The following is a 16,309-nucleotide window of genomic DNA, read 5'->3' on the forward strand; positions in this document are numbered from 1 at the left end:
ATGCGTTATTTGTCGGCTAGCGGTTAGCCGAATTAGCTGTTAGCCAAACTAACGTTAGCTTGGGTGGAGGCTAGCGTGGAACAGATCGGGCAGGTCGTAAAACAGTATTATCATCTGCGCATGCTTGAACATCATACGCATGCGCTGAACGGATTGTGCAGGTGGAACGGATCGGGTACTGACATTCTTTTGCCTCTGGGCAAAAAAGCCTCAGATGACGCAAAAATCGTCATTTTGCGTCATCTGAGGTTTTTTTCCAGACCCACAATACAGAGATCTCCCCTCTCAGGGGGACATGAGGGAGGGAAGCATGGTCATTCAAAAATACTACCAGGTTTCTACTGATACAAAGCTTAATGCTAATAGGTGAAGTTTCCCTTTATCAATGCCAAACTAGATTTCCAACAACACTAGCAACTCCTTCTTTTTCTTTTTCTTTTTTGTAACCTTTAACTAGACAATGTAAACACAGCTTCTCATAATCAAATTACCGACAAAAAGAAGGATATGCTTGACACATAACTAAAGCAATAAGCAAAGTGAAAAGTTACAATACAAAATCATCAAAAACACATTTTAATGATAATAGAAGGTAAATATAATCATTATATTTTTTATTTAATTTCTCAGTTTCTGTATTTAATTATGTTTTACTGTAGATTTATTAGATAGCCTAATTAATTTGTCACTTCTATGAGTTATGTTTCAGGGTAAAGAAAAGGAGATCCAGCATACAAATTGTGTAATTTATTGAAAAGAAAAATGGGTGCTCATGGTCTAAAATTGTGCTGCAACACAGCATAAGCTTTAAAAATGAAAATATCAGAAGGTTATATCTCCACTCATGCAGGATTTTTAAGGCCGATACCAATATCAGCTTAATGTGTATTTTCTTATTTTTGAGGGCAACTATAGAGGATACAGTTGAAAAAAAAACAGTTCTGGTGCACAAACTATGTAATGGAGACACTGTTTCTAAATTACCTTAAACATATCTTTGGCATTCACATGCTACTACATTTCTTTTTACTTATCAGTAACTTATTTGCTGACACCGATATCTCTGCAATAAGCTAATATTGGTTGATCTATCAGACTGGCCTAGTTATCATTTTAAGTCTAAAGGAAAGATGAGCATTGATGGTTAAGTAAGGGGTACTCACAAGGTGGAACATGCAAGCAATCAGACAGGGCTACTGTTCTTATTCTTTGTATTCATTGTTATGAACAAAAACACTTTAACTTATGTACAGCTGTCCCTTCATAACCACGTCACTTCCAGTAGCATTTACGTGAGGAGGATAGGCAAAGAAACATTGGCAAGAAATGTAGACTCTCTCATCCACCATCTGTTTCTCTGTGCTCTCCTCTCTCTTTTCACTTTATTTTAATGCTTTCAGTTTCTACTATTTTTTTATCATCTCATTTATTGGATTGAACTCCATCCATTTTCTCTGTTGAGCAGCAAAGGCTCATTCTGCCCTATGCTGCTCTGTCTCTGCTAACTGCCAACAATGCTAAAACTACCGGATCGTGCAGATACATGCTGCATAACATCAGAAGGATATGTCCCCTTCTAACGCAGAAGGCGGCTCAGGTTCTGGTTCAGGCTCTAGTCCTCTCACGTCTAGACTACTGCAACTCCCTCCTGGCTGGCCTGCCTGATGTGCCAGTCGGCCACTGCAGGTCATCCAGAACGCAGCAGCTCGACTTGTCTTGAACCTCCCCAAGTTCTCTCACACTACACCCCTCCTCCGCTCTGTTCACTGGTTACCAATTGCTCCCCGCATCCGCATCAAGCGACACTAGTACTTGTATACAGGGCCACTAACGGATCAGCCCCATCTTACATCCAGGACATGGTCAAACCCTATACCCCAACCCGCCCACTCCGCTCTGCATCAGCCAGCCTGCTTGCTGCCCCCTCACAGCAAGGGACAACTAATCACTCAACAAAACCCCGACTGTTTGCTGTCCTGGCTCCCAAATGGTGGATTGAGCTCCCTATTGACATCAGGATGGCCAAAAGCCTATGCATTTTCCACCATCTGCTTTGATGCACCTTTTATATTGCTCTTTTCACAACACTTTATTGAGGTAAAATATTGAGGTTCCCTTTTGAATAAATTAATTTTTGCCTTATGGGCTTATAAGAGAATATTTTGTACAGGACTTTACTTAATTTACTTATAGTTAGGTTCCATTACTGTGAAGAGGTAATATCAGAATGCAATTTATTTTTAATCTGAGACATAATGTGTTTTGAGTACTCTTTGCACTATTCTCGATTATTGAAACAGGCATTAGCAGGTCTGGTGGGAGTTTAAAAGTGAGGAATATCAGCAACTAGTCAAGATCTTGATTCATTGGTATTGTTTAACATTCTCTCTATTATATATGGGATAGTAAAACTATTTATTGCCTTTTGAAATCATGGTAATGTTTATTTTTTCAATTTGATAAATGATGCTCCTGAAACCCCCTCAAGGCTGATGGCTTGGTAGTGTTGCATTTCCCCCTACTCATTTCCTGCTTCTCCTTCTCCATAAACAACATGAAATCAAATATTACTGTCACTCTCTCACTCGCTCTACCACACACTCCCCACACACACCCACATGCCGGCCCAGCTATTCTTTTAAGAAGATCCACCCACACACCAACGAACAACTATAACTTTCAGGCCACTTCCATAGGCTACGGTGAAAGCTCTGTGTGGAGCCTCCGCAGAACCAAAAATCAAGCTTGAAGGACCCCCTTTATTTAGCACTACACCCCACCTTGAAAACCACTGATCTAAATAATTGCATCTCTGCTGTGCTTCTGTTATTTTGCTCACCCTGTGCTCTTCCCCACCCAAAGGTGCAGCAGCCTTGTCGGGAGCGGTCAGCCACTCGGTTTCCACTGCAGTCATCGTGTTTGAGATGACTGGCCAGATCACCCACATCCTGCCAATTATTATAGCAGTGATCCTGGCCAACATCGTGGCACAGTCCCTTTCTCCCTCTCTCTATGACTCACTCATCAGGATCAAGAAGCTGCCCTACCTCCCAGAGCTGGGCTGGGGACACCACGAGTACGTACAGTGGGAAATGCTGGAGAGACACAAGCAAACCATTATCACCACAACCACCATCACTCATAACATTACATATATTGTGTTGTTTCAGAACAATCTTTATACAAATTATACCTAACTGACTTAGTGGCATGAAAATGTTTCAGAAAAGTTATCGCCAAAGCATTACCGTCACTGTCAATTTTCAAGTCAGCAGTGTAGAGTATATGTTCAGACTATTCATGAAAATATTTGATTCTTTAATGGATCCAGCCTTCTTCTACTTCTCACCTTTTTTTTAAATGACCTATATACCTTTATTTCCTTTTAACTACTTCAAACATTCCTCTCACCTTCCCTTTTCTGCTTTTAGAAAGCATGATAAACACGTGGAGGACATGATGGAGCGGGACGTGCGGTACATCACACTCAACTGCAGCTACAGAGACCTGTATAATGTGCTACTGAAGGGTCACGACAACACTGTGGCACTAGTAGAATCAGCTGGTGAGACACAAACACATGCCCATGCTGTTCAGAGGGGAAAGTATTACTACTTATAGTAACACGCTACACTTTCCCTCCTGATACTGTTAGTTCTATTTACACTATATTATCATCAGCACATTGTTGTGGTTTTCTGTCCCACAACTCTGTTCTTATCAACCGTGCCAGCTGTGTATATAGTAAAAAAAAAAGCTTTACTACTACTACTACTACTACGAAGACTACTTAGTGGAGCTAAACAACCAAATATTTCCCTTTGGAGTTGGTGAAGACCAAAGAAGAGCTTAAAGGAAAGTGAATTTTGAACTGCATTTACCAGGTGCAGAACCAAATGTTTTCATCAAAACCGCTTTATATGGTCATAGTATGTCAATGTTGTGTCTACAGCTTGTTTCCTGGCCCAAGTCGGCCATAAAATATCTAATGATGCAACTTAATCCCCGAAATACAGTTTTTAGTTATTCAGGAAAGCAGTCAGTGCTTCACTTTTTCAACAATACGTGTCTAGTGCTTAATTTGTGATATTGTAAATTTGTACTGTAGTTTTAATGTTTTACAATAGGAAAAAGTAGAAAGTAGTATATTATCCAAAGTAATCACCAGACAGTGTGAAAACAACAATACAAAAATAATTGTGTTACAGTAGTATACCATGTGTGTGAATACAGTGTGCTGATCTCTGTGTCTGTTGTAATATTGATGTCTGTGTTCGATGTTGCAGATGTTGTTTGGACAGAAAACTAATCCCATCGACCTCAGAGGCATGCTCATTAAGTGCAAATTTGGTATTCCAACGTTGTCTCAATTATGCAATCGTGCAGGAACAATTAGCTGCGGCATTTAACCAAATACATAATCACGACGTACTGTCACAAAGGCAATTACTTAAAGCAAGCAAGCTACTACCCACACATCCACTGCATTCTGGGGCTCTTGTTATGTAACTCAGCTGAGCTCTTTGCAGTGCTGCAACATGTGTGTGTGGAATCTCCTGCAGTGTTACTCTTCCCTCCGAAAACACGTTTTACGGTTTCTTCTCATCCTCCTTGGCCTTCTCTATTTCCTCCCTTCTTCTTACCTCCCATATCTTCTCTTTCTCTATACCTGTATCTTCCACAAAACCTCTCTACACCCTTCCTTTCTCTTCCACTTTCTTCCTTATCCCTCTTCTTCTTCTTCTTCTCCTCCTCCTCCTCCTCCTCCTCCTCCTCCTCCTCCTCCCCTCCTCCTTTCTCTGTCTCGTCTCCCAGAGTCCATGATCCTGTTGGGCTCCATCGAGCTTGCCCAGCTCCAGGCGCTGCTCTCCCTGCAGCTTGGCCGCCCCTTACGATTAGAGAACATCAGGGAACGAGCCGTCGAGGATAAGAAATGCCCGTTGGTCGTGTCAAACAGCAGTGAGAACAGCAGCCACCGGGCCAGTCAGGAGGTCCGCTTCCAGGTCAGAGGACACAGTGGACAGAGATGTCAGAAATGTTTGCAGCCATTCAAAGCTTTCTCGTTTCTTCAGTCGTTATTTACAAAGTCACATGAGGCATGTAGAGGTATGTAGGTACATATGTGTAGGTATGTAGATCTTTTAAAAGACATGTTTATGATGAAAGTAGTTCTGCATCTGGTTGTATGTTTGCCCTTTTATGGACATAATAGGCCAAAACAGATATTTGAATAATTCGAACCTATGTGTTTGTGTATGTGTTTTTTAAGAAAAATATTCAAACGCCATTTCTGGCCAGTTTCGACAGCCCTAATATGTATTGATTGATTAGATGAGATGAAGATAAATAGGAAGAGCCTCCTGCGTGTTCCCTCTCGTCGTTCGCCTTCCTCACTTACACTTTTCTTCTTGTGCGCTGATTTGTTGCTTGCATGTCTGCGTGTGTGTGTGTGTGTGTGTGTGTGTGTGTGTGTGTGTGTGTGTGTGTGTGTGTGTGTGTGTGTGTGTGTGTGTGTGTGTACGTGCAGATCTCTGAGGACTCATCCTTAAGCCCTACTCGTCCAGTCCCTCAGAAGCCTCTCAAACCTGCACTGAAGAGACCCTCTGTGGTGGAGCAACCCACCGGTAAGAAACACACACTTACCCCCACACTAGAGGCAATCAAAAAGGAATTTATTATTCTCTCTCTCTCTCTCTCTCTCTCTCTCTCTCTCTCTCTCTCTCTCTCTCTCTCTCTCTCTCGCTTATTGAATACGACTGTCTTAATTGAAAAAAGACCAAAACAATCGTTTGCCCAATTTTACGGATTATCAACACAGTACACATCTTTCAATCTTTCAAATTCAAGTGTGTGTCATTTTGTGTCGTTACGTAATAACTAAAACTAGAATGATAATAATAACTATAATGCATTATTGGTCAGTGTATCATATCATGGTCATTAAGATTTTTCATTTCATAAAAAGGTATTAAAAAACAAGAAACGAATGGTTATTTGATTTTCGTTTTAAAATACAAAATTTTAAAATTGAAATAAAAGGCATTTTTTCCTTTTCATGGTCAAAAGGTGATGAGAGAAATTTAAAATATGCTGTGATTTTCATTTCCTATTTAATATAACAAAAAATAAAAACACCAGAAAACCGAAATGAAAAAAGCCCTGTTTTTTATATTCTGAGACCGGATGTTATCATTTCCAAGGCAACAGCGCCAGTGTCCCAGTGTTACTTTCAGCACATGCTAAAATGACTTTGGATTCGGTCCGTGTAGTTTTTCGTTCATTCGATTTTCCTTTCATAAACAGGTATTGAAAAACAAAAAACAATGGTTATTTGATTTTCGTTTTAAAATACCACATTTGAAATTGAAATACAAGGCATTTTTTCCTATTCATGGTCAAAAGGGGATGGGAGAAATTTAAAATAGGCTGTGATTTTCCTTTTCTATTTCATATAACAAAAATAAAATCACTCGGAATATGAAAATCGAATGAACGAAAAAGTACACGGACCACTGGCGCTGTTGCATTTGAAATGACATCCAGTCTCTGAATATGAAAAATCTGGCCTTTTTTCATTTCTATTTTTGAGTGATTTTATTTTTTGTTATATGAAAAAGCAAATGAATATCAACGCATATTTGTAAATATGTCCCATCCCCTTTTGACCAGGAAAAAGAAAAAAAAGCCCTGTATTTCAATTTCAAATTTTGTATTTTAAAACGAAAATCAAATAACCATTAGTTTGTTTTACGAATGACCGAAAAGATACACTGACCGTTATTGAGTGCATTATCACAAAACCAGGTTATACAAGGTTTACAATATAAACATGATATATAAGTCTACAGTCACACTAGCAGATCTGTGTATGATGTGTTAAATAAAATTTGACCATGTCATGGTGAGAACAAAAGGAGGAGAGTCAGATTTTAAAGGAGCTCAGTACAGGACTAACTGATTGGTAGGTGAAAGTTGTAATAGTAAGTTGATAGACCTCTACGGCTGCAACTAACAGTTATTTTCATTATTGATTAATCTGTTGAGTATTTTGTCAATAATCATTTTGTATATAAAATTTTAAAGAATTTCAAAAAAATATTGAAAAATATCCATCACAGTTTCTTAAAGCCAAATAGTCCCAAAACCAAAGATACAGTATTCAGTTTATGGTCACATAAGACAATTAGAAGCTGCAAATGAAATTCAGAAGTTAATTTCTGGTATTTTGCATGAAAAATAGTTGCTGATTAATTTGCCCATTTTCCTAACTTTTTACCACACGCCAGCCTTAGCCTGTCAGCTCTGGATAGCGAACATGACACATGGAATTTCCGTGAGAAACAGTAGCTACTCGCAATGACAATGCTAACTGAGACTACACAAAGGTCGCCTTACAGGTAGTGAGAAATGAACTGAGTGCCTAAAACAACAACCAGCAGCACAGTTTAAAAGCACCAAACTACCCCTTAGAATGTCTTCATGACTTTGTCTCTGAGATCATTCACAGCCAAAGTTGAAATTGCCTTAAGATGTAATGTGTAGTGTTAAAAATGAAGTTATAGTTATGTCTAGCAATATACCAGTAAAAACTTGTTTAGATTTCCCTGGAAAATCTAAGCCTTGGTCTTTTCTAAATTCATCCTCAGGTTATTTGCAGATGATGCAGCAGTATTTTTAATGCTTCTTTAGATGGGACCAATAAGATAAGTTCTGCAAACAAAAGGGACATAAGGACCTAACAAATGGAGACCAATGATCTCTGTCTCTCTTTCAGGTCCACATGATCATTCGGGCATTGCTTTCAAGAACCCGTACGGCACCATTCCAGACCTGGAGGTGAGAGAGCCCTGTCCTCGAATACACACACACACACACACACACACACACACACACACACACACACACACAGTATCTTAGTCAGCCTCATCCCATCGCATTTGTTGTAATTGATGAAAGAAACTGTGGTATTCCAAGTGTTCCATACAGGAATGTGCGGGGGGGGGATTTATTGTTCCATGAGAGAGATTTGTTTTCAGTCTGACATGGCAATATACACGGACAAATACATCAACGGATAACATAAAGACAGGTGTACACAGTAGACACGTGGATATGGAGAGAGACAATATTTTACAAGAGACTAAACTACCAATAATCAGGTCATTCAAGATAGGGATCTCAAAAAGCTACTGTCCACTGTGATTGGTGACCTTCATTTATTTATCCAGCAAAGTTGCACATTATAAAACGGTCTACATGTTAACCACAGAACTTACTGGAAATGTTTATTTGTTCCCAACATCACTTCAATGTAAATATAATACAAGAAAACACACTACTCTTCCTTCTTATTCCAGTCATCATTGTGTCTGTGTATCTCCATTAGCACTATTAATGATTTATACTTGAGGCACATAAGGAGCTCCATTAGTTTCACGTCAGTGACAATTATTGAAGTCTGTACACATTGTCAATCATTAACAAGCACAGAGCGGTGTCAGATCATTCTTCATCTGTCGCTCCGAGGCCAATGTGTAAACTTGTGGTATACAGCTGAGAAATTACACTGGGAAGTCTTCATTTTGTTGATAAGTAAGAAAAAACTCTACAAGATTGGTCCCAAAATTCAGCAATTCAGGGTTTGGCCCACAGGCCTTGCATTTGACACAGTTACTGTAGAGCATCAGAGACTGATCACTAATAGTTTGTCGCTAATATTCTATTGTGTTTGAGATCATCTGTGTTATTTAAAGGATACTTTGCCAAGTTCCATCCTGCTCTGTGTCATCTTTGTGTGGGCAATGTATGCAGATTAACAGTGTGTGGCTTCCCTCCTTGGCGCCAGTGCACAGAGCTCGGAGCAGCCGAGGTATGCTCACACCTAGTGGAAGACACAAAATGACACAGATCTCAGCGTGACTGCGGCGCTGCGTCCACGGAGGGAAGCCACACCGGCGCACACTGCCCACACAGTTATGACACAACTGGATTTAAATGAGCAAAATGTGTCTGCAGCCTGTCAGTTATGAGCTGCGAGCTCTGAGTGTGACACAGATCCATCATTATGATCATCTGCTCTGACATCTCATACATCACTCATGATGTTATGCATGGGTGATTATGTGTTTTGCATATGTCATTTCACCTTCTGTGCGCAATGTTGCATAGATAATAATAATAATCGCTTCTGGTCTACAGGACAACGTAGATGTGGAGGATGACATGAGTATTAGAGAGGTAAGACAGACAGCCGGTCACACAACACGTACACACCTTACAACCAATTACAGAACAGCAGTCAATCAGAGTCCCTCAGCCAATCAGAAAACAGCTCTTTGACAGTTAAACCTTACTTTGTGAAGTACTAACACTGAAGAAAAAGAAGAAGAAAAAAGAGAAACCAGCCCAGTGTTCGTCTGAACTGCAACAAGTAGTGAAAACTTAGTAGTACAAAACTTAAGATGAATTTGTTAGCATTTGATTTATGCATTTGTGTGATTATTTATTTATTTATATTTTAAAGTTGTTTTCATTGAAAGACAGTATGTCATATACTTTCTTTAGTGAAAGGGTTTAGTTCTAACAGAAACAGAAATACCAGAAAGCCTGCGTTACAAACTGGGTGAATTGACTTTCTATAATGTGTGTGTTTACCGGCAGGGAGAGTCTAACAAGGTGCACTATTGAGTTGTATTATGGGAAATGTAGGATCCAGTGTTTTGATCGAGCTTGATCCATGTTAGTGACTAAAAGTCACAATATCATAGCCCCGGTTTCATCAATTTTGACAATTTCTTCAAATCCCATACAAAACACTAAAACCAACGGTTTGTCAGTCCGTCTTGCTGTGCTTTCTAACTTCCCTACCTTGTCTGTTGCACTCAACCTCAAATCATTTAGTTTAACCATTCAACGGAGTACCTTAAATTGGCCATACAAATGTAGTTAGATTTTTTGCAGAAATGTCCTAAAATAGCTGGGTACTATAGTTTTTTATCAAATGTTGTGTTTTCCTTAAGTCTGTTTTCAGCTGCAGATTAATCCACATTTGGTGCTCTAGTGAGTATTTCAGCAGGCGATGTACATGGAATTTAGTCAAAATAATCTACAGTGTCATCATGGTAAATGAAGCAACATGTCAGCCAGGGCAAAAGTGTGGCTCATTGATGCATTTTTATAGTTTTTGGACAACAATTAAGTTGTATGGAAGAGAGGAATAAAAACGATCAGGCTTTGGATACACACAGTACTTGTTAGGATACATTAATTGTTGGTTTTGGTTAAAACATAGAATGTCAATCCTTCACATTCTCTATCAAATACAGTTGATTCTTGCTATGCACCTCAAATCTTGGTTTGGCAGTTCCTGACATCACACCTTGACAGACCTGACTTTTCAGATTCCTCAATATCCCCAGATGGGCCGATTACCCTGGAGTCTTATATTTTTGGATATGACATCATTCATAATTCATCCATCAACAGCACCTCTCATTTCCTCTCTGTCAGCAGCACACACTGCTGACACTGTCTCCCTCCATCCCATCTTTTTTTGTCTCTCTGTATCACTCATTGTTCACCTCTCATACACCTGCCATGTCATTGCTTCTCGCTACGTCTCTCTTCCTTGTTCCCATTCACCTTCCCCACACTCCATGGTTGTAGGCCTCATATGATTTATAGAGTCATTCAGTGCGGTGCACGGTCCGCTGATTGTCTATCAGAGGGAGGTGATTTGTCAGGAGGTGGTATGGGATTATTTGATGCCTTTGCCTTCTGATTAGGGACTGACACCAGGCATAAAGATATCTTCTAACAGCATCTATTGTGCACGCTGTTACTCCAGGTTTTATAGTCAGACAATCAAACAAATGTTTGATTTACCAAAAAACTATATAAAAGCTATAACACTGGGGGTCAACCTTTTATTAAAGAGTCAAATCAATGTCATCTACCTGTTGTTTATCTCTCATCCCTAAACTCTCTCCTCCTCTGTGTGCTTTACAGATTACAGAGTTGGAGGAGAAGCAGCTTGATGAGAAGGTTAATTTCAACAACTGCAAGATCAAGGACGTCACGATCCAGCTGGTGGAGCGCATGTCGCTGCATAAGGTATGGTTGTAAATACAGCTGTTGTTCAGTGTGTGTGTGTGTGTGTGTGTGTGTGTGTGAGAACTCGTCTCATTTGTTTAATCTGTTCAAAAGGTTAACGCACATAGCACAGAAATTGCATATAATAATATATAGAAATTATTGTCCCACATTACTGTGTTGGTGATCAATTGATTATGAGATGCTATTTGCAGCACCTTTAATCATTGAATTACATTTTAAATAGATGTGAGTGCCCTAGCACCACTTTACAATATTTTTCTTGGCACAGCTTCTGTTTGTTTGGCACAGTGGGATCCATTTCAGACATCCCATTCTGGCTAAGCAAAAAGCCTCACTAAACACTAAAAGGGTTGAGAATCAAAAGTGCGGTTGGCATTAATCCTGCAACCTTTCTAATTTGTCACTGAAGTTTTTGACCTCTAGCTCTTTTTGCGTTTAGCTGCGTAGAGCCTTTGAGGTTAAAATAAAATGAAACGTTCCCCGTGGGAAAATTGAGTCATTGCATCAGCAAATACAGTACTTATACTGTACTAGTGTACTAATGATTTAATCAAAACCGTTTGACAGCTGAAGAGGATATTGAACACATTATCACACCTCACCAGTATAGGCTATTTAACAAGTTTAGATGTTTGGATAAACCCAGTTAAAGACCTGTAACTTAAGTCATGTACAGTAAATGATGAAATTGACTTCAACGCTAAGAATTCTATTAGAATTTTGTCTCGACATTTGTACCCAGCACAGTGTTGTCTCTGGTTTGTACTGTTTTTAACGTTTCGCTGATTTTTCCCAACCACCTCTGCTGTTTACCTGCAGACCCACACCATCTTCTCCGTGCTGGGCCTCGACCACGCCTACGTCACCAGCATCGGACGCCTCGTGGGGGTGGTTTCCATCAAAGAGGTAAGAATCTCATCACAGGTCACTTTGGGGTGTATTCTTAAACGCATAGTTATTGTACATATTGTATCACTGAATTCAGTGTTAAATGGTTTCATACCTCTTTAATCTAAACTCACAATCCATTTTTTTTGGCAATTTCTCGAACACCTAGGGCCCTATTTTAATGATTGATGATGATTTTAACGCAGGTGCCTTTAGGGCGTGTACAAATCCACTTTTGCTAGTTTAACGGTGGAAAAAAGGGTCCATGCTCCAGGCGCATGGTTCAAAAGAGGTGTGCGTAGTGTCTTAATTAATCATAGGTGTGTTTTGGGCGTAACATGCAATAAACCAATCAGAGTGTCATCTCCCATTGCCTTTAAAAGCCAGACGCGTTTGTACCTTGGCGCATTGCAATTATGATGGCAGATTTGCTAAGCAGGAAGGAGAGATTTTCAAGAGAAGAAACTGATCTGTTCGTGTGTGAAGTGAAAGCAGGTCATATCATAAATAGTATTTCACTTTGTAATATCTTTCACTGTAGAGCAAGGCCAGCAGTGTCAGCAGTTCTATTTCCACTAGTACCACACCTGCCAAAACTGTATGCACTACAGCATAATAAGGCACTGAAAATAAAACCCCGTACAACATAAAATTGGCAGTTGAACCAAATAGCACAATTTAGGTAAAGAGCTCTGAGATGTCAAAGAGATCTGACATTGTTAGAATAATTTACATTATCAAGAATAGACAGAGAACCAATGAAGTTATAATAAAGTTTACTTGCAAGTAGAATCAGTTTACAGCACTCACAGCACAAGTACAGAAAGTGACTAGCGTAAGCCTCGAACAGTAACTTATTTATGTGTGAAATACAATCATAACAGAATTTGATGTTGTCAATTGTCTATCTTGGCAGTTTAGATGTTGTTTCCTCTATCTGGTCAGACTCAATGGCTTCCCCTTTATCTGGTTAGAGAGACGCATGTTCTGTCCTCGAGCCCCAGTCAAGATAGCCAATGACTCCATGTTGTCTTGTGGGAACAAGTAGTGTTATGTTTTCTTACTATGCAATTAGTTTAATTTAACAGACAGAGAGAAGAATAGTAATCACTATAATATTATTCTATGCAAACAGTTTAATAAATAACAGACATGTTCCAAACACATGCTACCTCCTAATCCTAAACCAGATTTATGTATGAAGTGTATACAGTGTGTGTAGAATCAGAATCAGAAAAGGTTTTATAATATGTACACTTATGTGGAATTTCCCATGATGAAAGGTGCATACATAAACAAACAAACATATTATTAATAATATGAAATAAACAGTAAATACAGGTCATATCATAATACTATTTCACATTGTAATATTTTTATTTTTAATCTTTTTTGTGTGTGTGTGTGTGTGTGTGTGTGTGTGTGTGTGTGTGTGTGTGTGTGTGTGTGTGTGTGTGTGTGTAACGAGCATAGTTTGCGCGCGCTGTGCACGAGTCTAAGCGCATTTTACTAATGTGCTGTTAAAATAACAATGAAATGCTGCGTTGTTGACTTTAAACCAGGTTTTTGTTGGTCAATGGCACAATCACTTTCAGCTTCCTCAAGATAGCAATACGCCAAGTACGCACCTGAACACACCTCCCTGTAAGACCAGCACGCCCATGAGCGCACAGGTGGGCGCAGGTGCATTTGCTATTTAAACAACGGGTGCGCTGGACTGGAAATTGACAACTGTGTCGGTCTTAAACTAGCAAAGACACTTGCGTCGGGCTTTCGTCGGGTGCAAGATAGGGCCCCAAGTCTCATGTAAAAAGTTGTAACTGTCATCATTTACACAAGCAGCATATTCCCTGCTTTCATAATTGTCTAATCCCTGTCAATATCATCAGTAGTGCTGTCACTGTGCTGTACACACACGCACGCACACACACACACACACACACACACACACACACACACACACACACACACACACACACACACACACACACACTTCAGACACACACACACACACACACACACACACACACACTTCAGTCAACAATAAGGATTCCTCCTCCCTCTGCATGTTATGTACTGTGACAGACAAAATACCGCAGCTAGAGAGACAATAGATAGAGGCAGCAATATTAAGTAGCCTTTTGTCTACTTAATATTGCTGCCTCTATCTATTGTCTCTCTATCTGTTCTCTGTCCCCCTCCCTCTGTCTATATCTCCTGCCTCACAAACAACTGAAAACCCCTCGCTCTTTGTGAATTGGCCAGGAAATGGTGAGAGGATTGCTGCTAAGTGCAGTGCTGCTTGTCTGTCCCTGACATTTAGGCTTTTTTGTTCTGCGTTCCACCAGCCGACAAAAAACGATAAAGCCCAGCCTCTCCCAGTCTGCCTGTCACACAGACACGCTGTTATATCAGAGCCTTGCTGGTCCATGTGGAAGAGAAGAATCACATGGATGTTTTCTTTGGGTTAGGGTTAGCTGCAGAGTTTAATAAATGTGCAGTAATTTCCTTCCTTCTCTGCTCTTATTCTGTGAGCTGTTTCAGCAAACAGCAGCATAGGTCAAAGTCACACTGACCTCACTTTCCAGTGCATCACCCTCTGCCTATGATCTTTCTCTCTCCATTACATAAAAAAAAGAGCTTCCAGTGCAAAATAGAAAATGTTTTGTGTGCCTGTGCATCAGATTGTTATCTACTGATCTTTCACTGTAGAGCAAGGCCAGCACAGTGTCAGCAGTTCTGTTTCCACTAGGGCCACACTTGCCAAAACTGTATGCACTACAGCATAATAAGGCACTGAAAATAAAACCTCGTACCACATAAAATTGGCAGTTGTACCAAATAGCACAATTTAGGCAAAAAGCTTTGAAATGTCAAAGAAATGCGACATGTTTCAAACCCATGCTACCTACTAATCCTAAACCAGATTTATGTATGTAGTGTATACACTGTGTGTAGAATCAGAATCAGAAAAGGTTTTATAATATGTACACTTATGTGGAATTTGCCTTGATGAAAGGTGCATACATAAACAAACATACTGCATCCATAAATACAGGAAAACAAATACATACATACAAAGTAACTGTTGCAGAAGAAAAAAGTGAGTGCAAAATTTGCAAAGAATATATAGTACAGTATATGCCATATATATATATATATATATATATATATATATATATATATATATATATATATATATATATAGTGCCTAGACTTGAACACGTTGTGCCTTCCTTTCTCCATCCAGCTTCACAAGGCCATTGAGGGCTCTGTGAAAGTGGAGGGTGCGAAGGTGCGTCCTGCTCTGGCCAGCTTCCGGGACAAGGGCAAAATCAGCAGCAAGAACGAAACCATCGATGTCCATAAGCTGAGGGATCGCCTCCGAAGCATGCAGCTGCCCCGCGAGCACACCCCCTCCGAGTGAGGGAAAGTAGAGGAGGAGGAGGAAGAAGAGCAGGTAGAGGAGGAGGAGGAGGCATTGAGATCTTTAATCTCACAAAGCCACACAAATTCCAAAATCCTCGGGGCTTAGGATCAATATTTAATTATGGAAAAGGTCTTTCTGCTACTTACTCTCCACTATCTACTTTGCTTCATGGTAGACTCATGTTGGTTGATTCCAACAAGGTACTAGGAATAAGTTGAGATCTTTAAAAAGGGATTTTTTCTTTTAGCAGACTTTGTTTAGCTTGTGTATCTTTAGAGTTGAGTTCAAAGTTTGGACCTGCAAAAGTTTTCTTTTGAAAAAGTCTTCCACTTGAGTATCGAAATTCAGCAATGATGACAAGGAAGAATAATGTGTGTGTGTACTGTACTTCAAGTGTGAGTGTATGAATATAAGAAAATGTGAGTGTGCATGAAGAGGGAGGTAGCAAACGACTATTTCTTATAGAATTTTTTTATTGCCTTTAGAACACATTTATTCTTTGTTTTCCAGCTTGATTGATATACTTTATGACCGATCAGGTGGCCTGGGTTTAACTGGAATTTGCCATGGAACAATTTTTTTGTAAATTACTAAAAAAATTACTAATTAATTAACAGTTTGTCCCAGTGCCAAGCACTGGACTAAGGGGACTGGTGTTTTAGTCTGCTGTTTCTTCATTTGACCTCTTTTCCTTTGTCTTCTCATCTCTTCACTGCAAGTCTTAAAGGTGCTCTAAGCGATGTTGGGTGACGGCACTTCTTGTTGACGTTCGAAGTATTTTCAATCAAACGAGGCTAGCTCGCCCCTCCCTCCTCCTCATCCCGTCCCCTCTCCCTCCCTTCCGTGCTTCCGAGACTAAACCCCCAAATCATTCTT

At 39.8% G+C, this 16,309-nt stretch overlaps 1 protein-coding gene across 3 annotated transcripts in view; it reads left to right on the forward strand.

Annotated features, from left to right (window-relative positions):
* LOC114552740 (chloride channel protein 2) overlaps positions 1-15,897 on the forward strand; it is a 38,938-nt gene extending 23,041 nt beyond the window's left edge. For all 3 annotated transcript variants that reach the window (XM_028573757.1, XM_028573758.1, XM_028573756.1), the window contains 9 exons: positions 2,863-3,076; positions 3,432-3,565; positions 4,816-5,003; positions 5,528-5,624; positions 7,775-7,836; positions 9,199-9,237; positions 11,008-11,112; positions 11,935-12,021; positions 15,254-15,897. In XM_028573757.1, coding sequence (XP_028429558.1) covers positions 2,863-3,076; positions 3,432-3,565; positions 4,816-5,003; positions 5,528-5,624; positions 7,775-7,836; positions 9,199-9,237; positions 11,008-11,112; positions 11,935-12,021; positions 15,254-15,430 — 1,103 coding nt within the window. In that variant the 3' untranslated portion in view covers positions 15,431-15,897. The remainder of the gene's footprint in view (positions 1-2,862; positions 3,077-3,431; positions 3,566-4,815; positions 5,004-5,527; positions 5,625-7,774; positions 7,837-9,198; positions 9,238-11,007; positions 11,113-11,934; positions 12,022-15,253) is intronic.
* The last annotated feature ends 412 nt before the right edge of the window (positions 15,898-16,309 follow it).

Source organism: Perca flavescens, chromosome 3 (assembly GCF_004354835.1).
Source record: "Perca flavescens isolate YP-PL-M2 chromosome 3, PFLA_1.0, whole genome shotgun sequence".
NCBI classification, from domain to species: Eukaryota; Metazoa; Chordata; class Actinopteri; order Perciformes; family Percidae; genus Perca; species Perca flavescens.